General features: G+C 33.0%; 2 protein-coding genes across 2 annotated transcripts in view; both read left to right on the top strand.

Moving 5' to 3' along the window:
* unc-13-4A (BAI1 associated protein 3) overlaps positions 1 to 25,457 on the top strand; it is a 253,039-nt gene that overhangs the window by 185,130 nt on the left and 42,452 nt on the right. The window lies entirely within an intron of this gene.
* The window catches only part of LOC145329748 (neprilysin-1-like), a 59,618-nt gene that overhangs the window by 18,274 nt on the left and 15,887 nt on the right, over positions 1 to 25,457 (top strand). Inside the window, exons 7-17 of the mRNA XM_080174127.1 lie at positions 9,574 to 9,669; positions 9,943 to 10,021; positions 10,769 to 10,864; positions 11,950 to 12,003; positions 15,893 to 15,973; positions 16,951 to 17,046; positions 18,027 to 18,092; positions 18,725 to 18,786; positions 20,771 to 20,833; positions 22,517 to 22,639; positions 23,412 to 23,484. Coding sequence (XP_080030253.1) covers positions 9,574 to 9,669; positions 9,943 to 10,021; positions 10,769 to 10,864; positions 11,950 to 12,003; positions 15,893 to 15,973; positions 16,951 to 17,046; positions 18,027 to 18,092; positions 18,725 to 18,786; positions 20,771 to 20,833; positions 22,517 to 22,639; positions 23,412 to 23,484 — 889 coding nt within the window. The remainder of the gene's footprint in view (positions 1 to 9,573; positions 9,670 to 9,942; positions 10,022 to 10,768; positions 10,865 to 11,949; positions 12,004 to 15,892; positions 15,974 to 16,950; positions 17,047 to 18,026; positions 18,093 to 18,724; positions 18,787 to 20,770; positions 20,834 to 22,516; positions 22,640 to 23,411; positions 23,485 to 25,457) is intronic.

The following is a 25,457-nucleotide window of genomic DNA, read 5'->3' as shown; positions in this document are numbered from 1 at the left end:
CGCCGCAACTACCGCTAGTTATCGACCTAGAAACTCAAACAGAATAGTCAGATAAATATACAAGTTAACATGATTCCTATGACTTGACTTCTAATGCATCCAGATGGAAAGACTTACGGACATTCCCAATGATATAAAAGACTTTGCCAATCGGAAAAATATAATACTCTCGTACTTACCTATACAATATCATACTTATACTCTTGTACGTTTTTATAAAAATCTACGTTATTATTGAAGGATTTACCCTAAAAGGTAGTGATAGAAACGGCAAGAAAATAAATCGCATATATAAGTAACTATGATACCAAAAGAACATAGCAGGTAATGATATTACTTATTTAATCGTTATAAAATAAGCAAATTTTAAAACTAAGCTAAAACGCTTCATAAAGGTAACAATTTTATCTAATTATTATCATTACTAACGTGACAAACGAACAAGTAACGCTTATAGAGTAGCTACGTAATTTTACACAACATATGTTAAACCAGTAATTAACAAAGTATGTATGTTACTTAAAAATCTCTATATTTATTTTAACAAAAGTAGATAATCTTTAGAAAAGGTATAAATTTTTTTTTTGACAAATACTTCTTTTTGGTGAAAATTATAAAGTTAAGACAATTTCTAAAAACAGGATATAAAACTCCCATTTAACAAATCTTTGGAAACAAAATTGTGATAATAGGAAAAATTTCTGACAAGTTTTAACAAATTTAGTTAATATATTTTTTTTTTGGACTTAAGCTGTATACTGGCACATAAGAAAAATTCCGAGATCATTAAAAATAATTGAGCAATAAATGTAAAAACTTATATATATATAGGCACATAGCCTATCAACGACTCTACTCGAATCAGGAAAATTCTATTTGGTGGAAATAAAATTTAGATTTAGCTTTAATGACAGGCCTAAGAAAATTTTACCCTGAAACTTAAGTTTTACGGCTGTTGTAGTAAGAATTAAAGGGATGTAAAGTTCTATAGTTTTGAAGAGGAATGATATATACTCTAAACCTTAATAATTTAAACAATTCTTCCTTAATGAAATTACCCGATCAATGATACTACTTTAATTGCTCAAATATTAAAATTTACAAACAGTCTTTACATATCTCTCTTAAAAGTACTTGAATAAGCATATTTAAATAGCTTTGTCTAACGTCAGTCTTTCAGTCTACTTAGATATTGGTTACAAAAAAAAATATATGCTATTTACAGGTCCTCTATATATATCACAGCACAATTAAAATTCACGATTAATGCACAGGGATGGATATAAATGAAAGATCAGAGAAAAGGTACTGAGGCGCAAGTTCGACTAAATATCTATATACATAACCCTTAAAAGCTAACAAGAATGAATAAATTGTGATATAAGGCTGAAATTAAAATTGTTAATATAATATTGAGAAAAGAAATTTAGTTCAACTATGACGAAAGTAATTGAGACTACACGAAGTTTTAAATTAGGGGAAAAGAAAATACAACCTTATACCATTATTTCCTTACATACTAAGTTCCTTACAAGCTAACATGTAATGATATAACAAAGTAACAACGGTGTAAATTATTTGGTCTTGTACAGTATGAAAGTCATAACGTCTAATATTTTACTAAATAGTAATCACTATTTTGACTAGTTACATAGATTAAGAATTTTGTCACACGTGTCTGAGCAGTTTTTGTCTAATAAAAATTACAATGTCTATGACCAAGCTAACATTCGCCACTTCAACGCGTACGCTTAGGGCCGGCAGAACCCCGTCGCCGAGGGACACCTTCAGCATCGGACTCCTCCCTGCTATTATCCGACGAACGCGCAACTGAAGTCAGGCTAGCCGTCTCTGAGGCAGTCTCTGGCGGAAGAGATGGGGTGGGAGTCTCAACTGTAAGACACAGCCGCTCTAAACCTCCAACAATTCTCTCCGGCAATGGGAACCGAATCTCACTACCCATAGAACCGAACTGGCTGGATGGTATATCGATCTCGAACACGTCCACCAGAGGAAGTGTATTTTCCGCTTCCTAAAATAGGGAAGTAAATATTAGTTAAAACAGAAAATCTTAACAAATAATCAGGGAGAAATATAATAATGTTTACCCATATAGATAATTGAGCAGCCCTGATACTTTTAGAAAATTTTTATTAAATCCGCTAAAGTCATAATGCTAACCATTGGAAAGGGATAAGCACTATGGTTAAAATAACTTATTGTATATAAGCATAGCTAAAGTCACCAAATTCTTTACCTCAAGTCACGTAATTTTGGCGACTAATAATATTAAACGAATTTAGCAAACTTACCGCTGAAAGGTCTGCTGCAGATGGGGAATCAATGCGACTAAGGCATAGAGATGAACTATAGCTGGATCCTTCTGCAGACCCTCCAGTACTGGGCGGGCTAAACCTTAGCATGTTTGTATAATGCTCCTCCAGATTGATTGAGTTGGTCGCCTAAAATATAATAGATTTTATTAGTTTAATCGCAACGCCAACAAAGAATCTAGGAAAATCAGGAAATCAGAATGCCTAAAATCCTGTAAAGCTATATGATTAGGTAGCGATTCGACCCACTTTATAATAGAGTTAAAATCTTAAATCGGTTCAAAAAAAAAAAAAAAAAAAATGCCTATGCAACCATACATTTTAAGATTAATATTCTACCAATAAAAGAATTTTAGTTGCAAATACCTCTAGATACGTGTACAAATGTACAGCCTCTTTCTGAAAATTAATATAGAAAAATTAAAGCATGGATACTTACATGAAGACGCTCTGTTTGATCAAAGATCAACGGACGGAAGCCAGGACTTCCCGACGGGGTGTCCAATCCCACAGGCACATTACTTCCAGTAACTCGATCCTCAGTGGCAGACAGGCGGTGTACAGCAAACAGCCCAACTCTGGATCTCACTTCGGCTGGAGTCGATGGACTAGCAGAGGGAGCCTAAAACAAAAAGAAAACATTAAAGTCTTGATCTAACATTTAAAACCCCAATGAGAAACGTGCGGCACGAGCAAACTCTCAACCTTCCCAGAGGGAAATAATATTAGGTTGCTAATTAAGATTTTAGTAAATGTTAACTGGTATCTCAATTTAATTGCGGTAACCGAGCGGATTTCTCTGGCGACATAAAACGACGACAAACGGTGAGCGATATATATGGAAGAGCCGAAAGTCAACGTTGAGGAAGTGAGAATAAGACAGAACAACCCTGCAACATCATGATGCTTTATTAGACAAAACGGGTGGCTAGAAAAAAAAAAATATACAAAACAGAAAAGAAATATACAACAGAAGAAAACTCACCTGTGTATCTGACAGAATATCATCCATCACAGAGGACGCGGCTTCATACATGCCTGTATCTGACGGCTCCACAGTTGGCGACGTAACTCCAGATCTAGTCCTGTTGGTCCTGTTACCGCAGTGAAGAAGCTCAATGGTCCTGACGCCTATATTACGGAGGCGCGTACATACATCTCTTATCCAGCGAGCCAGCGACCTGTCTGAGGTGTTGTCTAAACGTGTTAGAGTCTCAAGCCCTACAGCACCGAAGAAGACCACTATGAGAGCACAAGAAAACAAGCCTAAACCCAACAACATGTTAATTAAGCCATCCATGTTGAGTGCGTCCAGACTCGTCTTCTGGTCTCTCCTCGACTCGGCAGACCCAGAATCACCTCCGGCAACATCGTCACCAATGTCACCGCAGGAGTTCTGCATCACCGAATTGAGGAGAGACCAGATGATTTGTATCGTTCTACTAAGCATCAGTGAGAGATGCTCGTTGCCAAACATCTCCCCTTGATCCCTTTCGGACTCTACAGTATCAAAAGTACTTGTACTCCCATAGTCATCAACGTCAGCAAGGCTTGGCATCCCAGACGCGTCGCTGTACACTGAACTCGAGTCGTCTAAGGAGGTTTCGAGAAGCGAGGAATTGGCAAGAGTGGCCGCAGCCGCTCTCATCGATTCCTCGAATCTTTCCTTAATATTCTGATGCGCGTCCAGGCTGTCAGGAATATACATTATGAGCGGATGTAAATTTAAAATAGAGGACTAGTGATTCTGAAAGGCAATATAGTAAAGTTAATTTTATGAAAAAGACTGTACACACGAATATTTTTTTTAGTATTTTAAGCAACTATGGTTGAGCTTCCTAACCATTAAAACTTTGATTTATCATTTAAAAGTAAAATTCTTTAAGTTAAAGAATATGTAATTAATCTTACATAATTCAACACTTAAAAATAGCTATCGTTAAGCTATTCAAACATTAAAACTTTGATTTATCATTTAAAAGTAAAATTCTTTAAGTTAAAGAATATGTAATTAATCTTACATGATTCAACGCTTAAAAATAGCTATCGTTAAGCTATTCAAACATTAAAACTTTGTTTTATTAGATTCAATTAAGTTAAAGAATATGTAATTAATTTTACATGATTCAACGTTTAAAAATAGCTATCGCTGAGCTATCAAAAACATTTTCATTATGACGTATCAAGCAACTAAAACTTATGTACTAGCTAAATCTGAATATTTTAAATGACTTTTTAAAAAGTACCTACGATAAAGCTAGCTAAATATAATTTTTGTAAGCGACCATTTCAAAATAAATATGGTTGAGTTACTTGTAACGTAAATAACCTATCAATTAGCGTCATTATAACTGAATTAAGTAAAACGAAAATCTTATTTTTAAACCCTATAGCACAATTGTTGTAAAAGATTTAAGTCAAGATTCAATAAATTTTGATTACAAAAAGGGACGCTGTAATCAAACGTTAAAACAAATAAAGTGATGGAACATATCTGTGTTGCTTACAATAAACAAATTTAACTTTTGCAGACAGAAAACGTAAACAAAACAAGGTACGTCAATTTACCTGATGATTCAGATATGTCCTATCAAAACTACAAATATTATATAAAACAAAATTGTCATAGATTGAAGATATACCCATATTGCTTCTAACCCACTTTCGATCAAAAATATAGTGATAAAGGCCTTATCGACGAAGAAAATAAGATTCTTGAGTCTTAAATAGAGGCTAACGAATGCAATAATGGGCATATCAACAATCTATAACATAAAAACATTCATATAAAACAAACGGGTTACTATATTTTATCACTTTTATATAAATTCTCTTGGAATTTAGCGGTAAAATTAAACACTCGAACGCAAGCTCCGCTCGCAAAGACAATTATTAATAAAATGAGCATAATTACTGGGCCGCCAGCTTTTTATAACCTCGCTCAAATCCAACCCCTATCACTTTTGACCGCCCAAACATAAACAAAGGGTTGACAACTTATTGTTACGTAAAATTTAATTACGGACGTCGAACGATATATTTTGTAGATATTAAGTCTAAAAGGTATACTTGACAGCGATGTAATGTAAGACATTAGTCTTTAAAATGATTAAAATTTATTCGTGTTAAAAATAACATAAATACAGCTAATGCCAACAATGGTATAAACCATATGTACATATACAAAATATACAAACAAGGGTTATCAACTATTGTCAGTAAAACCTTATATACATATATACGAGTAATGTAACCAAAGAAATTAATACGATATGTAAATACTAATTGTACTTATAAATTTTTATATAAAATATTGTTTAAATTCAGGAAACAGTTATATTTAACAGAAATAGAGATAACTAATCAATCCATTATAGGTCTATCTGTAACGAAAAGAATTTCTAGAATATCCCAGGGATAAAATGATTAATAAAAAGATTATTAAACGTTCTTTTGTTTAGATTACCATAGCCAGGATACCCCAAGGAACCGGTTGGAGCACGCGCACTAACTCTTTTTAGGATCTACCATGGACCCGCCTGGAGATAACCTAGATGATCATGGAGTATTGGAGCCCTACCACCACCCTACCTTGGACGGATTGCGGTTGTGTTCCTGTCAATACCTTGACGCTATAGATGAGAACAACAACATTACCACCACACCAGAGTACGATGGATTCTCAGAGAACCTGTCCATCACCATCAGGAATTTCTTGTTAAATACAGCCCTGAATACCAGAGAAGATAGTAGAGTGGAGACCGATAGTGACATTAGCTCCAGCAGCACACTATCCCTCTCTACCAATGACCTCAACCAACTCTACTATGACCTGGAACATCACTCAATCACCTTGGACGAGAATGGCAACGAGGTAGCACAAGTGGATGCCCTTGGCTACATATCTACCTCACCCCCAACCTCAACCTACACTTCAAAAGAGAGCATTTCACCACCTAGTTCATCATCAGAAGAAGCTGAACTATCCAGAACAACCAACGCAAAAACATTTATTGATGTGACAATGTTAGATAAAACTAAACCCCTCAAGAAAAGAATGTATTCTATTTGGGAGGTTTATCATCTTGTATACCCAGCTATGAAAATACGCAAAGCTTACTTTCTTAATGGAAAGCGTATTTAACTTAGCTTGGAATACATTTATAGTTTATTATATATGCCTATATACTGGGACTACTAAACTTTTTCTTTTTCTCTTTTTTCTTTTTTAACAACTTACCCCCATTGGAGATGCGATCCTCAATTTTCAAATTCTTTGAACGTACATATGAGACTTTTACAGAAATGCTTCGCATCCACAACTATCTATCTATGCTTGATATAAAGTCAACACTTTATAGAGCATATTATGAATATTTGATTGACGCGTGCCCCGCAATTATCTAGTAGCACTCAGGGGCAAGACACAATTACTTTAGCTAGGCCCAAGGCATTATTTGTATCAATTTATGCATTCATAGGCCAATCTTTACCTATATGACACCATATATGGGTAACGCTAGCCTATTCATGGTAATCTGTATGTGATTTGCTAATAGTATATGTTTATTAAAGATATTATGTTTATAGTTAATGTAATCATATAAACAACCAGTACAAGTATGTATGCCTACAACCATGCCTGATTTACGTCACATATTAACACACAGATATTTAATTGCACAGACAAACACTAAAATCCTGGTCCAGAGCTAATGTTATAGCATGTACCTCTTGAATTTATTCAGTTATTCATTAACTCTCCTACCATCAACTTCTCTTTCTGGCTTTAAAAGGTAATGACTTAGTTGTTTGGCATGCATTGTAGTTTAAATTTAGGCCCCTTAGTACTTAGCATGAATTGAGCTCAGGCCTTATGTTAGAACTCTAACACTTAGCACAATTCACTGCTTGGGACTTAGGGCACATTTCTGTCCTACTCTACTTATAATTTTAACGCTTATCCTGTAAATATTTTCATACTTAACTTATGCACTTGTAATATAAATACACTTTATAAAAACATTTTCCTTCCTTAATACTAACTATACTTGTATAATTCTGATCGAATATCAAAACCAACCATTTATTCTTAGGTTAAAGCAACATAATACTTCGCGTGGGTCTTTTGTTGAGCTTCCACCAGCTCAACCAAATTCGTATTATACTTGTGGGAATAGAGGGTTAAGCATTCTAAACAAGCGAACCGACGATGAGAATGTCTATGTGTATTGCATTAACATTAGGTTTTAGTAATACTCATAGAAGAGCGGTCTCCATACCTAAATATGGACAAACGCCCCATTCGCACACACAGATGTTGTTTCCTTGAGAGTGTAACCAAATTTAAAAGAGTAAGGTATATACAAATTTGTTGTTTCCATGTGATTTTGAGCCAAACTAAAACAGTAAGGTGTTTATGTGGATGTTGTTTACTTGAGAGTGTGTACAAAGCTAAAAAAGTAAGATGTATAAATGGATGTTGTTTACTTGAGAGTAGAAACAAAGCTAAAAAAAGTAAGGTGAAAAAATAGATGTTGTTTACTTGAGAGTTTGAGCAAAGCTAACAAAATAGGGTGTATAAATGGATGTTGTTTACTGAGAATGTGTACAAAGCTACAAGAGTAAGGTGCATAAATGGTTTGAAAACAATAGAAAAACAGCTTGAATTAAAAAGCTAGTTAAAAACTAAATTAAAATTATGTGACCTTTTTTAAAAAAAGAAATGTCTATTAAGAATCTTGTTTTGTGAATCAAGATCTGTAAAACTGCATAGACATTTAAGTAATCAATAGTCAACTTATATTCTTCACCATAAAATGTTACAAAATACATATTTGTATGCTAGTGAGTGTGTATGTGTGTGTTAAGGCACGATGGAAGAATGTAAAATGTTATTTTCTACAAGAAACAATCTAATGTAGATTTGCACGCTTTACAAACACATATTCTTTAAATTCCGGGCTCGTCAACCGCTAAAGTTTGGATTGGACATTAAAAACTAGAGTACTATCGACGTTACAGGTAAATAACATTTTTAGAGACTTTAATCTACAAGCAAAATGTATCTGTAAGTTCAAATCAAGGAGGGATGGGACATTGGACTATAAATTAAATTTTGCCCCAAGTTATATAGCCACGTTATCTTTTTAGCTAGCTCAAAAACTTTTTTTAGAACTTTGATAGGTCTAAACTTCACAACCAGTAATTTAACTTAGGTGGTACTTGTTTATTATTATTGTGAATTTATGGTCCATTTTCATAAGATCCCTTGTTAAATTGGAATTATTCTAATAAGTAACTTTTGAAAGTTTATATAAAAATGCGGCTATAAAACTCTCGTTTACTAACACATATTCTTCCAATCTCTTTTTTATCCATTTTTGGAAACTTTAGAAAATCTGTTTTCATTGTTTGGCAATAGAATTGAAAGGATTGAATATTTGGTCGGAAATTGTTAAACATTTTTCTCGTATTCATTCGAATCCGGCGGATAGGAACCGGTTCTCATCCATACGAAAAAACTATGTCTAGCATCGTATTATATCCAGCTTTCTACGAATATAGAAATGTACAATCATAAATTCATAACCAGTTTTTTTAGTCGGTGCCTTCGGCACCTCGGGGCTAAAAAAACTAGTTTTAATCTCATAATTGTACTTTCTTTATCCGCGGAAAGCCGTTTATAATACGATGCGAGAAATAACTATTCTCACAAAAAAAATATAAATCTTATTTTTAAAGAATGTAAAAAAAAGTGTTTAAGTCGGTAGACAACTAAAGTTAATTTGTTCGACTCTCGGCCAAATTTGCTTTGCTGGACAGTATAGTAAGGATGGGAAGATTGTCTTGGCATATAACAGGCCCGACCTTTTACCACACACAATTAGGACTTCTAGACAAAGCTCATACATTAAAAAAAGGAGTTAAATAAAAAACTGTTATTTTCTGGGAAAGTGGGGACATTGAGCTGTTTATTACACCAGTCGTGTGATAATGAAGTTTTCTTATTCGTTGGCTTAATAGTTTTGGAGACTTTTAATAAATTTTGATTAGTTGTTCATTAAGTTGAGTGTCCAAACCTTTCAAACACTAATTTTAATCTACAGAAAGGGGAAATATGTATATCAACATTGGGATGTACATCAATTTATTGGCCATTGTCTTATCCCTTTAGTTCCCAGGTTATTTTTGTTTTGCATGGATAACTTTGAAGAAATATCATACTTACTGTTTTCAGGGATGTTCTGAATTCCCTGGGAGGTTGGCCAGTTTTGTTAGCTGAAGGTGAATGGAAGGATCCTCCCCCACTTGTTGAGGTCATTGCTGAATCCAGGTATAATTCATTCAAACAACATTATGAATAGTAAATCATTCAAACACTTAAGGAGGAAAATGATTGAAATACCTACTTTTTTTAATGTAAAAAGATGAAACCTCGCTCATATGAAACTACCCAATCCAAAAGAAAAAGGGCATTTGTATCAATTGCAAGTTGGTTAGATTAAGCAAAACTTAATTTTATAAAACAAATATTCTTCGCTAGGCTGCTTATTTTAACATCTTTACTGGCCGAACTCTTTAGCATAGTAAAATCTTTTGTTTTCAGGTTTCTGGTAAACCAGGGAATTCTGATGGATATTTGGGTGGGTCCTGATGACAGATCTAGCAGTGACTATATTTTACAGGTATAGTATAATACCAGTCTTACCAGTTAAGGTAAGGGGGGATAAGTAGCCCCTCCCCCCCATATTTAACATTTTAGTTTAAAAAAAGAGTAACAATTTACTTTTTTTGTTGAGGGGGGGGGGGGTTAAATTATTTTTAGGGGCAATAGTTCTTGGGAAGGTAGCTCCTTCCTATTTATACACATTCCAAGGACCTATAAGCTTTCTTGTCGTTTGTATGTCTCCAAGGACCTCTAAAACAATGGTCTCAAAAAAGTTTGTCTCTGTGTGTTTCACACTTTATTTAATTTGGCAGATTTCCTTTTTTGCGGAAAGCATTAAAATAACATTATTTACTAATCAGAGGGCTACATGTCAAAGTAAGTTTAATAAATAATTTCTTGAGTTTTACGGGGTTTCTATATCTGTAAATGAAAGGTCAGTATTTTTTTTTTAAATTGTAAATAATTATATGTTTAGATGGATCAACCTCATCTGGGATTACCAAGTCGATAATATTAATATAGTAATTGTAAATAATTATATGTTTAGATGGATCAACCTCATCTGGGATTACCAAGTCAAGAATATTATTATAGTAATTGTAAATAATTATATGTTTAGATGGATCAACCTCATCTGGGATTACTAAGTCAAAAATATTATTATAGTAATTGTAAATAATTATATGTTTAGATGGATCAACCTCATCTGGGATTACCAAGTCGATAATATTAATATAGTAATTGTAAATAATTATATGTTTAGATGGATCAACCTCATCTGGGATTACCAAGTCGAGAATATTATCTGAATCCTAGATCTGCTGGAGATATGTTTGCCTATCATACCTATATGAAAGAGGTACAGTCCTTTTATTGTTATCTAAATGCATTAAATGGGCGTTAAGATATTTTAATAAGTTAATAAAACAAATTGAAATGTATACTCTAGCCAACTACATGATGATTCTTCATTGACCTCTATCGCCTCAAAATGTATAGGTTTCTTAAGAAATTTTAAATTTTTTGATGGATAAAGCAAATACCTCATTTAATAAAATTTTGACCGGTTTTTCCAAAAATTGATGATTTAAAACTTGGTTCTCTCAATGTGAAACCTGAAAATCCTATTCTAATCCGCTGAAGTAATTGCTTGATTAAGTATGTAATTAAAATGCTAAATACCTGTTTTTTATCGTTGGCTTCAAACCTTTGATAAAAAAAATTTATTGGTAAATTATACCACTGTTCAAAATTTCTCACCGATAATTTCAATCTACAGAAGCGATAATTTTGTTTATCATAATTAAGTTTGTATATAAAGAGGGAGGTCATTTTCAAGTAAATCCCGTAAAGGTGTGTGTTATAAGGCCTAAAAATAGTAGTAAAACGATAAGGTGCTCTATATATTTGTATTCCCTATTGAATAGAACAATAGGGAAATTTTTTTTTTTTTTTGATAACCGTACCTGGAATATCTTTAAAAAATACGAAATTTCTATCAAACGCTTTGTTTGGCTCAAACTGACAAAAATTAAAAAAAATATAATTATAATAATAATGTTTTCTATAGGTACAAGGTAAAGGTTAAGAACAATCTATACCATTAAACAAAGAAAGAATCCATTCTTTACAGGTTGATTTATTATAATTATATTTTTTTAAAATTTTTGTCAGTTTGAGCCAAACAAAGCATTTGATAGAAATTTCTTATTTTTTTAAGATATTCCAGGTACGGTTATCAAAAAAAAAAAAAAAATTTCTTCCCTATTGTTCTATTCAATAGAAAATACAAATATATAGAGCACCTTATCGTTCTACTACTATTTTTAGGCCTTATAACACACACCTTTACGGGATTTACTAGAAAATGACCTCCCTCTTTTTCGTTTATTGTCTTTTAATTTAAAATGTCTGAGTATTTTTTCATCAATTTTATTTGTCTAGGTTGCTGTTCTGTTAGGAGCTGACAGAGAGGTAGCTGATGAACAATTGCAACAGGTAACTTGTGTTTTTAGGACACGTGGCTTGACGCTAATATAAGCACAAGCAGTCGTTGTTACATAAACATGTTAATTTCATACCTAACATAGCATCTCTAAAACCAAGACTTAAAATGTAAGACCGTCTATAATATGCATTCTGTTTATAAGCAATTTCGGGCATAAAGGTGGATTTTTTTTGGGCGGATTTTCAGTAAAGGTATGTGTTCTAAGACTTTAGAATTTCGTTGTTATAATATCTAAAGCGCTGTCTAACTGTTTATCCAGCTTCGCTTTAACAAATGTTGTCAATCTTGTTAAATCATTGATGCATCTGTACTTTGAACGCTTTTGATTGGGAGATTTTTTTGCAATCTCCGGGTTTATTTATTGCCATACCTGTTCCCCTATGGAATACACAAATTTGCCTCATAACTTTGTAGGGGGCAATAGTGTCGACATTTCGTAGTATGTGTTTTAAAGTTAAATCTTTAAATCTCAAACGATATTTAAAAGTCAAGCTGTCGAATAATTTAATTGTTAGATATTTGTTTACTGCATTTTGTAATGTGCAATTAAATCTCTAATTACGAGTAATTTGCAATATTCTTATCGCCAAATTCTTTTTTTTATAACATTGATAGGTACTCAAAAATGTTACTTTAAATAAATGTTTATTTGGGCTACCTAATATAGTTAAAAATTTGCGTGTTAGTTGTGAATATGTGTAGAAATATAAAGTTCATGTTAACATGGAAACTTTTCTTATTAAACTACACACAGAATTACATATTTGAACGCCAAATAAAATTATGGAATAATAGTCATATTGATTTAAAACTAGGGTTGGGCCGAATATTTTTTTGGCCGGATACCGGATACCGGATATCCGGCTGATTTCAAATGCCGGATATCCGGTAACCGGCCGGATATCCGGCCAACGCCGGATATCCGGCAAATATCCGGTTATCCGGCCAAATTACCGGATATCTTGCCGGATAACCGGCAAAATTACTATAAAAGTATCAAAAAAGGATATAGTCCCTTTTGTGGCAACGCACCTTAAGGGGCGATTCGTTGTATTTTTAAAATTGAATTTAATAGGTTATTTTAGGTTAGGTTATATTTGGTTAGGTGATTGCACCGCAGGGTTAGGCAATTGGCCCCGCAAGGTTAGAGTCCCCCGCAAGGGGCTAGAAATAGGAGGAAAGCTACTGTGAAAATACGAATAATCGCTCCTTAAGGGTCGTTGCCACAAAGAGGACTATACCCGCAAAAAAAATTCTTCATAAACTAGTGTTTTATATTATACTAGCGGCTGCGTCCCTAGTATCTAGGGATATAAGAAGGGACATGAAAGTGCAGAAAAATAATTTAAAACCTTACAACGACTTTTTTTTATAAAAATGAAACAGCCTAAAACCACCCTGGGACCTATAAGAAGCTTCACTCTAAAGGAGAACATATCAGTTCAGCGGTTAGCGAGATTCTTCGCTACAGACAAAAAAAGCTTACTACTTTGTATAATAGGATAAAATCAAGATTAAAACTTAAAAATTAAGTAAGTATTAAATGATCTTTCTTCTTAGCAAATAAATCTAATGAACTATTACTTCCCTCAATCAGTAATATCAACCCCTAACGGTTGGAGGATGGGCGGGGATGTGGCGTTGAATGCCTGCCCCCCCCCCCCCTCCTCTGTTTTTTTCTATCCCATTTTCTGTGTATAAAAGGTAGAAGGCTATAACAAAGTGACTTTCGAAATATGGGTATGACACATAACTGAGAGTTGAAATTTTTTTAATACCTCCTTCCTGGCGGGCACAGGATGCCAGCAAATCTGGTAAGGTCATTCAGGTAAAAAGTAAAAATATTTTTTTACTTCAACAAAGCATTTCATGTTATCTAATACTAAAATATCCTATAGTCGTACATCCTCATATGTAATATAGGTGTTCAAGTTGATTTCAGGTTCCAGGTATAATCCTGCAAGTCCTGAACCTCCAGGTCTCCAGAAATCTTTAAACGGTTCCTGTGACCGCAAATTTTTACTTGAAGATTTCAAATTTTAAACTTAGGCTTTTTTTATATATCTTCATGACATATTACAATTTCATAAAATCCGTTGCCGTTAACCTGCAAACCGTCGGTTTGCGGCTGGCAGCTGCCAAGAACTGCTGCCACCGCCAAAATGTATGTTTTGAGATTTCTAATATGAAATTTACATAAAGATAACATATTCAGAAAAAATTGTTCTTCTAGCTTCAATGATAAAAAAATTACAGCCATTTAAGATTTTAAAAAACCAGAGATTTTTTTTGTAAAATATAAAGGATTATATTGCCGGATATCCGGCCGGATAGTTTCAATATCCGGTATCCGGCCGGATATTGAAAATGGCCGGATATCCGGCCACACCGGATATCCGGCCCAACCCTATTTAAAACAATGTAATTATTTTTTTATGAAAATTTAAAATGTTCTATGCGAAAAATAATTTGCAGTAACGCTAAAATTTAAAAATACATTAATGATACTCTTGGACATAGACATTCAAGGGGTGGGATTAAGGGATTTTTATCCCCGTCAAACTTTGAAACCCCTCATTTTACACCCTCCAAAAAAAATACATTATATTATCCCCATCAAACATTTTTAAAATCCTTATTTTAACCCCTTCAAAAAAAGCTTTGATATTCTTGCGCTTTGAATTATTAAAGTATATGGTATGGCAATATTGAAAATATGCAGATAAACAATTTATGCAAGTATATAAAAGTAAAGTTTGGGTGTTGTAACCCCCAAAACTTTGTGCACCTAGTCAATCCGAGCTTTTCCTATTCCTTTGCACAACAAATTCATGTTGGTGACACAGTATCCACACAATCACTGCAAATATTTATATTTGCATTTTACGAACTGATAAAACTTTTGTTGTGAATCTACTCCATGATTGATTGATCCCCCACACTGACACACTTTCTTATTTGATTAAATTATTAATAGGCTCTCTGATTGGACACATACAACTGTTTTCCAAATTTCCCTGTGATTGGTCACACAGAAATTCTTCTTTTATTGGCTTAAATTATAATCATGCTTTCTAATTGGTCACACAGACACTCTTCTTATATTGGATTAAATCATAATCTTACTGATTACTCTATGATTGGTCACACATAAAGAAACTTTTCTCTCATTGGCTTAAATTCAAATGTTTATTATTCTGATACAACGACACTCATCTTTTATTTACTTTTACTGATTTAAATGTGCTGCATTTTGTGTGGAATATGTTAGATTTAATCTTGCGTATTTTACAGATTTCTAAGCACAATTTACCATTTCATTTTACTAACAATCATTTATCATTCACAGCAACAAATTTATGCATGTAGATTTAGAATTATGCTTTCATTTCAATTCTATTCACATGTCAATCTATATTTTAATATTTGTGTACCTTTTGACTTAAAAATTGTCATTATCCCTTTTAGTAAAAGCTTTGAAGAACACACAACCACCTTCTCCTAGACTGAAAAAAAAATGTTACTAACTCTGCGGGGATCTCAAAGGATAAGATAATGGCCGATAATTTGATATATACCTCCAATTGTTATACACCTTTTTACCCTTTCTGCAGATTACAACTAATGGTTGAAACGTTTGGACACTCGAATTAATGATAAAACCAATCAAAATGCAATAAAGTCCCCAAAGTTGCTAAGCCAACGAATAAGAAAATGGTTATTTAGGGACTTGTGCCCTACAAATCCTTAAAATTAAAGTTGTATAAAATCAAGAATTAAAATACACTCATTTTTAGGGACTTTTTTATTGGTATTTTACTGCATGTTTTACTTATTTAAATTTTTTTTTTGAAAATGAATAACACTAACCTTTTTCAGGTTGTATTATTTGAAACAGAATTGGCGAACATAACCTCAGATGATACAGAAAGACAAGATACTGGACAATGGTACAATAAGGTATGATAATGAAGCTTAGTACATTTATCTGTGCATCTTTGCATACAACCAATCCATAGAGGGCATAATCATAAACTCTAGATCTAGCTGAGTAAGGTATAAAAGGATCAGGATAGGAAACAATTGAAATGTGGAATAATTTTCCTTTCAATCTATTTCACTTTTCTACCCTGCATACACATTTCCTTTGGTATAACATCTCAAAGCCAGTTTTACCCCGACAAAATATCCAAATTTTCGACAGTTTTAAGTTTAATAACGGCTCTTATCTATCTTAAGTAGCAGCAGTAGAAACTAGATAATGTTACTTCTGATATGGCGAGTTTTTTTTACAGAGACTTGGACCATACAACATGCAAATATATAAACTAAGGGGCCAAGGCCCAACATATAGTCCACGGTTGGCAATTTTTTTAGAAAGATAAAAAATACAATAATTAGATAAAAACGTCATCTTTTCTTACAACACTTTTGACGTATTATCTATTGTTTAGAGGCACAAAAGATTTTGGTCTTGTTAAAATAAATGGTTATAAAGTACCTACCTACAATTATTTTGAGAAAATATAATTTGGTAATCAACGGGTCATGATTAGAAAAGTAATTTCTTTAATATAATAATTGTTTAACTTTATAAAATTCATACAAGTACAAGATTACCCATATTATTTTAATAAAACAGAAATAATAGAAGCAGATGCGTGCAGAATGAATTATGCCCCCATACAGCCCTCTTGACAAGGGTAACACACCCCTAGAATACCCAAGTAGAGTTTCAGGGTAAAAAGTCACACCCCGCTTAAATTGAAGGATGCTGTGAAATAAATACATGTCAAATGATTCAACCCTCTCGGCTTTGGTTTAATGGGGGTGTCAAATTTTCGGGTGCACGCCACTGAAGCCAAAAGAAACATTTTAAATTTTCAAAATATCCAAAGAGTCAATAGTGTTAAAAGTTATTTTTTTATTCATTTTAGATGAACATATCAGACCTAGAAGAATTGACCCCACAAGTGAACTGGAAAACCTATTTAAATGTTATTCTGGAGGGTAAAATGCCACAGGATTTACAGGTACATATTTTCTGCAAGTTAAAATATACATTAATTTAAGCCAGAATAATATACTATATGCAAACATGTTTCTCTTGTTTGTCCGTTAAGATCTCGGTAATCACTTAATATATCGAGTTCTCCTTTTTTAGGCAAGAATTATATAGTTCCTGGGATGGTTCTATGCTATTTAGTTTTTTTTATTATAATGGTCTGTGGCCATCTTTTGTCTTCTCTCCGACTTTAAATACAGAGCATCTGGATGCTAGAGGCGCAGTCGGTAGTGTCATTAAAAATATCGTCATTTAAATGTATGTATATAATTGATAACCCGCGACCGTGGCTCAATACGTAGCGCATCCGCTCGTCGTCGGGAAGGTGATAGGTTCGAATCTCGGTCCGACAACGCGTCATAACTAAAGAAATTAAAAATGGTTTCTACTGCTGCTATGTCAGGTGCGCGACATGAATATTTATAGTAGGCAGAATGCCTTGGCCTAAAACATATGTCAGCTTTAATCTTTTTTTGTATTGTATTAAAAACTTCTCTACAAGCCAATAGTTAGTATATATACTTGTATGTTATTTTTTCAAAAACTGATAAATTTTATCTCATTGAGAGATGCAAATATACTCATCTGTAATAAAATATGATTAATCAACTATAGAAATCATTTTAAAAAAGGGCGGGAGTTAGAAACTGAGTACCGCAAGAATCCTAAAACAGAAAAAAAATTGGGTTTAGTCTCTTTCGTGGCAACGCCTCTTAATGGGCGTTTCGTCGTATTTTCACAGTAGCTTTTAGTAGGTTAGTTTAGGTTAAGTTAGGTTAGGCAATTTCCCCCGCAGGGGCTAGAAATAGGAGAAAGGCTGCTGTGAAAATACGACGAAACGCCACTTAAGAGGCGTTGCAACGAAAGGGACTATACCCAAAAAAATCTATAATGTATCACAACATATGAAAATGTTAATTTAAATGTAATATTTGTTTATTATTTTAGTTGGTAAATTATGCAACACCGTATTTCTTGAAACTTGGCAAGTTGTTGGATTCCTGGGACCCCAAGGTGCAATAATCCCTTGTTTTGTCACAGGATCAATACCCCCCCCCCAACCCCCCCCCCCCTTCTGCCAAGAACGATTACAATTACTAATAGCTAAGCCTTACAGCAAGCATGTTATCAAAATATAAATTATCAAATTTTTGGCTCGGTCTACATGGAGGAACGTTTTTGAAACCAAGACACTTAATCTAGAGAAGGGGTAATTTTGTTTATTACCATTTGGGATGTACATTAATTTATCGTTAATTGTCTTATCCCTAAAGATATATTCTTATTTAATTACTTAAAAGTGATTCTTAAGAAAAGAAATGATAATGCTGTTTTTTATACTGACCTATAAAACAACCTTATGGTGCTATCATCTATGTATTAGATGGTCGTAGAAAATAACCAAATTTACTTTCTTTTTGTCTTATGTCTGCTTAACCCAAAAATGAATATTAAGCATAGATGTTTAATTTGTTTATTTTTGACTTTAAAAGAGCATTTGACACAGTTTTTTCTTTGTAATTGCTTGAAAAAAAAAGTTTTACCTTTAAGAAAAATCCTCGCCTCTACAACATAGCTACATTACCCATCCCCCGCCCAAACAAAAATGATGATCCGCTGTCAGAACAAGGGAAATTGCCTGTTAGGTTGTTTACAATTATGTAATCTGGAGAGTTGTTATGGAGATGATGCCCTACCTGCCACCAAAGTAAGTTAGATTCCATTCTTTAGTATTTCTTATATCCCAACGTAAAGTACTTTTCCTTTGTTTTTTGTTATCCAAGCTATTGATAATTAATATTAACTTAAGATCCTTTTTTGTATATCGTAGAATTCTATATTATCTATTAAAAGCTTTATTTTTTTTATTTTTTAAGCTTTTTTGTTTGAAGAATAACATTTTTAAATCAACGAAATAAAACTAGAAAAGTTGAAATAAAGTATGTTTAATGTTACAATGTGAGGAGCAGCTGCGCTCCTAGGTCTGTATATTTAGGATAAACTTATGTTAAGTTTCAATATAATAAGAAACTAAATCGGTTTGTTAGTCTTCAAAATCTTCGAAACAACAAAGAATAAAAAATATTTTTAAAAATACAGAATATTGTAAAAGTGCTACTTACCTTTACATTTGAAACAAGTGTACTCTTTTATTGTATTTTATGTGAATTTATCCTTAATCTCGGGACAAAAGTTGAAAGTTTTTTTCAGTGAAAATGTTAATTTTCTTACTAACTTTATACTTTTAATTTAATAGTATTCATATTACACAAGAGGCCTCTTACAAAATTTTTATGTAATAAAAGTATTAAGTTTTCACTGTTATAAGTTTTAAATTAAACTGCAAATTTGAAGAAAAAAAACGTTTGCGACCATTATTGACAAATGATCAGATTTGAGTCTTATATATATTTAGGAAATACTGTAAACATGGATCATAATCCAAGAAAGTAAAGCACAATAAAGCAGTTTGTCGGACAGACATAGAGACAATTATAGAGTGACAGCATTGAAGGAACAGAAAGCTTAAAAGTCTGCACAAAAATTTGGTGTTAATCTAAAAAAATACTATTACATTTCAGGGGCGTCCAAGCTTTTTATTTTTGGGGGGGGGTATTTACGCCCCCAAAATTGTTTGGGGGGGGGGGGTAAATACCCCCTCCTAAATGGTTGGGGGTGCCTACGGCACCCCCAGGGTAGGGGTAAATTTTAAATGGGGGGAGTAAAATGAAAAAAATTTTGGGAGTGCCTACGGCACCCCCAAAATCGTTTGTGGGGGGGGGGGGGGGGGTAATCGCCCCATTACCCCCCCCTTGGACGCCTATGTTACATTTATAATATTATATTATAACCAATAAAAATCTGCGAAAATTAAAACGTATTTCTACTTATATTAAAATTTACGATTTGCTACGCTTTCCATATACCAAATTGTCACGGAGAAATAATGCATGATTTACAATCGATAGGACGGTTCTAACATTATTAGTTACAATAATAGCACAATCTTTTACGGACGGTAGGATGGGTATTCTTTAATTGTAGAAAAGCTTTGCTTTTAAGACAACAAAGTACACGGAGAGGAAATAATATATTCTATTGACATCAACTTTAGGTGAGATAATGAGAAATACAACTCTTTTTATATATTATTTGTTATTATAAAGCTTAGAGAGGGTAGAAAACCTTTATAGACACCCCTAGGGCTATGCGCTATCTCTATTTATTTACTCTGGGCAATTTTATGTGGTTTCTCTTTTTATATATTATAAGCTTACTGTTTTTTTTTGTATATATACAACAAGGAAAATGTCTTGTTATCATAGGTTTACTATTTTAATAAAAGTACTTTTCTCTTTTATGACAATAGTTTTTTTTAATGATTTCCCCCCCTTTTAAACCAAACCAAACAATTATTAATATTTTTGGTACCAATATCTAAAGTACATAAAAAAATTAGGTTTATTTTTCAATTTTAACATAAATCTAGTCATAAGTGCTATAAAACTCTGATCGTTAGAATTGTCCTTTCGATTTTAAACTTTATTATACATTATATCCTGTATTCAAAATTATTTAAGACTGATTTTGTTCATAATTATTTTATTTCAAGCGCTAACTGTTAGTTTTTTCCCGTATATCTTATTTTGAGCTTTGTTTTTTATTGATGTTTACATACTTGTTATTTTAAGGTTTCAAAACCCTCGAACAGAGTTTAGACGTGTGTTACTTGGAGTTCTTGCTGAAAGAAACAGGTAAAAATTGAATATTAGGAAAAATAAATTGTAGTATTAGGAGAGTTTCCCTGTGTGTTTGTGTGTGTGTGTGTGTAGCCATAGTTTCTTAGTGTTTGGACCTAAGTAGCCATGGAGTAGAACGAGACACTTTTGTATGCTAGCACCAGGGCCAGCTCAAGGTCCACGCTCAAGTACAAGTACTTGACCCGTTCTTTATTACCTCACCCTCGCCGAGTATGGCAGGTGTCCCAAATTAAGTCACCCTAATGAATGACGCTCTCTTCAGAGGAGCTTGGGTAAGGGCTGCACTGATATTATGTACGAGACTATTGGGTATCCAAACTACCCAATTGTCACCCTTCTTACACAACCAAGGGGAAGTTGCGTGAATGAATTGCGACTAAGAAATTCGAGTTACCCCATGGGGACTTGAACTCGAATTCTCACCACATGCACCGTAAGTTACCACTAAGCTACGACGCCCCTTCAAGAGAGAGTGTCCCTCATATTTCCTAGTCGGACAAAGACCACCTTAATTTGAAATAAACTGAGAATAGGAGAAGGGATACTTTAGGTTAGGTTAGATTAGGTCATGTTGGGTACTGGTTAGCCCTCTAGTGGTTAGGCTTTTGAAAATAGTTGTACCACTCCACCTATGTCAAATTCATTAAATAATTTAAATAAAGGCACGAAGAGGAAAAATGCCACTTTTAAAGAACAGGATTATAATTTCAAAAGTTTAAATCTAAGATTTAAGATTATTATTTGAGGTTTATTTAGGAGCTAATTGACAGCTTTAAGACTTAAATCAAATAGTGTTTTGTTTTATTAGAATTCCCCTCAAAGAGGAAGGCGCACATTTATTGAACTTTAAAACCCTACTCTTACTGGGGGATGGATTTTCATGCTTATTTTAAGTTAGATTAGAACAAGTAATATTTAGTTATGAGAGACCCTCAAATATTTTACCCCGTTGGAATTTGGTCTTTCAGGGGTCCAATCCCTTGGCCGCTATGGCTAGAAACTTGTTTTGATATTAAAAACTTTAAGAATGGGGGTGGGGGATGTTTATAGGTAAAAATGATAATGCATCGCTATTTTTTCATAAAACAAATCCTTGTCCCAAGGCATGATTCGAATGATGAATACGTACAATAACAGCTAGAGAAACGAATAGATTACTGTATATTGAAAGTCTATCTTTTATTCTTGTATATGCCATACCTTAATAAAATTGAAGGACGGACAAAATAAAAAAGAAAAATAGGATCATGGAAAGAAAACGAAGTTGCCGGTTTCATCGTATTTTCACAGCAGCTTTTGAAGGGTTATTTTAGGTTAGGTTAGGTTAAGTAAATGTTAATTTTTGCCCCGCTGGGCTAGAGCCCCCCGCAGGGGCTAGAAATAGGAGAAAGGCTACTGTGAAAAAAACGACGAAACCGGAAACTTCGTTTTCTTTCTATGTTCCGAAAAATATTATATTCCAATTCTCAGTAACCCATTCACGTATCTTACCAACTAAAAGTGTTATTGATAGAATTTGAGCGTGTCGACTTTAGCTCTAACAATTCTCAGTAACCCATTCATGTATCTAACTAACTAAAAGTGTTATAGATGGACTATAATGTGCGTGAAGTGGACTTTAGCCCTACCACTTTTCAGTAACCCAATCATATATCTCACCAACTTAATGTGTTATAGATGGAACATGTGTGTTGAGTGGACAAACAAAAGAATGGGAATGGCTGTGAGCAGTCTCTTTGTTGTCGACCATTTTAACCATGAAAGCAAAGAGGTGGCTCTAGAGATGATACACGGCATCAGGAATTAATCTTATAATATTTCTTTTATCTTACTAGCGGCCACGCCCCTGGAGAGGGACTCTTAGGAGAAGTGGAGTTGATTCTTCCCTCTACTTAACAGTTTAGTCAAAAAAGAAAAATATCAAAAAATAGAAGTATCACTGAAGAAAGACCTTAACTCTTACAATTTATTTCATGTATCTACCCCTTCACTATTAATTCTATGCAAATGCATAGTTTAGGTTGAAAAATGAAAATGTTCCATAAACCCTTTTTTTAAGTTTTTAGTAAAATAGTTTATTTGACGTGCTAAACTATGTTATGAGATGATAACAGAGAGATTTATTGCTTTTCTTGCAAAACCAAGTTGGTCCACATAAAAACTTTATACTTTTTTACAAAATTTTAGTTTTAAAAAGATTTATTTTTTGCAGGCTTCTTCATTAATTTTGTTTTATAAAATTACAGATTTATAGTTAGGAATAAAATGTTAAGTGCAACATCAAATGCTTTTATTAAGTCTAAAGTACACAAATTAAATTTCTATTTATTTCATCAAAACTGAATTAAAACATGACTGAAACGATTTTAGTAGATATTTATATAATTTAAACCATCGGCATGCATTGCAGAAGGGGTATGTCAACACTCGCCTTAAAATTGAAAATTTTATTTTTTAACTTATAGGCCTAAGCTTTAGAATGTAGAATTAACATTTACTAAGAATTAAAACTAATATGTATCCATTTAAGACCTTTTAAAGATTTATTTATTATAATGATTGATACTATCAGAGAGGCCTACAATGAACTACTAGAGGATAATCACTGGATGGACGAAGAAACAAGAATGGTGGCCAAGGAAAAGGTACGCTTATCTTTTTTATTAATTCGTGCTTTATTTTTATTAACATAGCTACTTTATGACTTAAAAGTGTTTATACACTTATTCATAAAAGATAGAACACTTGCACCAAAATTATTAAGCTTTTTTCTTCATTCTGCATTTTTTGAAAGTGCAAACATTTATATATTATACAGTTTTAATTAATCTACTACAATTAAACTTAACTTTAACACTTAGTTCTGAAAATAAAGATTATAAACATGCAATTTATACTTAAATGATACCTATACGTAATTTCAAACTTTGCATGATAATTTCTATAATGATTATGTACGAATTAGGAAACGTAGCAACGCTATAATCGTTACCAGAAAATCCGTGCGAACATTTAAACCTTGTTGGTTTTTAACCTTTAAACAACAATTTTTATGTGATATAATTGTCCTATACATCTGATGTTTGGAATACCTATTCTTATCACAACAAGGTATAATGTTTTAAGCGAAGCATCTCTAATTTTAAGTCCTAAAAATGTGTATATGTTCTAAACAGTATTCTATACTTAAACAGTTTTTGCAACAAATTCACTTACAATTTTATTTAGATTTATACATTTACAGTCTTCTTTTTCAGTTCTGACACTCTGCGAGTGTTAATGTTCGTTTGTTCTATCGTTTCAGAGCTTCGCTTTTTTGGATGTTGCCATCCTTGTTCTTATTAAATTTCATGAAATGAAATAAACTGAGTTTTACAAAGAGATGGAAAAATTAGAAGAATTTCTGTTGGTATGTTCCTGAAATTTTGAAATGAGAAAAGCTATTTGTAAAGCATAGACAAGCATAACTGACCGCCCATTTTAAGCATTACTATTCCAATTATTGACAGGCAACCCCCTATGCAGCACCCCTCCGCGAATAATAGAAGTGTTAAAATAATCATAAATAATCAAATGATTCACATGAAATCGCGAAAAAAAAGACCGTTTTACGCGCGGTTTCTTTAGCTTCACATTAACTATGTTGTGTGAGGTCCTGACTTTCAGTTTGTTCGTTATGATTTGCTTATAATAAGGTTATTCGACAAGTTGATTTGGCTGTTAGAAGATTCACGAATCTTAATTTATAAATAGCTTGATTTAATATACCTTCTTCTATTGGTATGTACATTTGAGGACCTTAGGATTAGGTCATTTCGGAGTATAGCAACTCAACTCTTTAATATAAAAGTTATTGAAAAGGAGATAACACATCAAAGTTGAAGCAAGTTATCACATTTACAAGGAAAAAGGACAAAGAGCATCGTAGCTTCAAGGGCTTTAAGAGGCTTAGTAACTTCAATATGTTTTTATTTTGCATAACCTTTTTTATTTAGAGAGGTCAGGTATTTGTACTCTAACCTGACCAAATTCTGAGGTACTCTTATGTACATGGAATTGGAACCATATTGTATGGTACAAGTATGCACATATAATGCAAACTGTGGTTTCCACGAATTCCTTTGCAATCTTTTTAAAATCAAATTTCAAATCAAATTCAACAATGGTGAAAACAAATATTTTTGTGGAAAAATAAAATGGGTTTTTATTTGAAGATGATTTTATATATTTTCATTTAACGATAAATGATAGATTGTATGATTGAAATTTTTTTATTTTTCTTTAGAATTGGAATATGTGCTATAATAATATGAACATTTAAGTAACAGACTAGAAAGGACTAGGGGTAAATAACTGTATGTTCACGGATTAGGGACCCTGTGCCGATTTTCAATTTGGTCTTTTAATATCAGCCAATGGCGTCGGAAATATTGACACAGTCAAGTCACTACAAAAGTCACAAAGCATTTTGTTAGCAGACTTATAAGTTCCCCACCAATGACACCAGGTAGTTGTCTGGGTTATACATCTATAATTATACATTTATTATATGAACTAACTGTCCGTGGCAAGTATCATGAGTTTCTTTTCTTTTAAAAAATATTAATTAGTTTTGAAA

The sequence above is a fragment of the Acartia tonsa genome, chromosome 10 (genome assembly GCF_053477335.1).
Source record: "Acartia tonsa isolate MP-2025a chromosome 10, ASM5347733v1, whole genome shotgun sequence".
In the NCBI taxonomy this organism is placed as follows: Eukaryota; Metazoa; Arthropoda; class Copepoda; order Calanoida; family Acartiidae; genus Acartia; species Acartia tonsa.
Note: the sequence above shows the minus strand (reverse complement) of the source record. Positions and strands in the feature narration are given on the sequence as shown.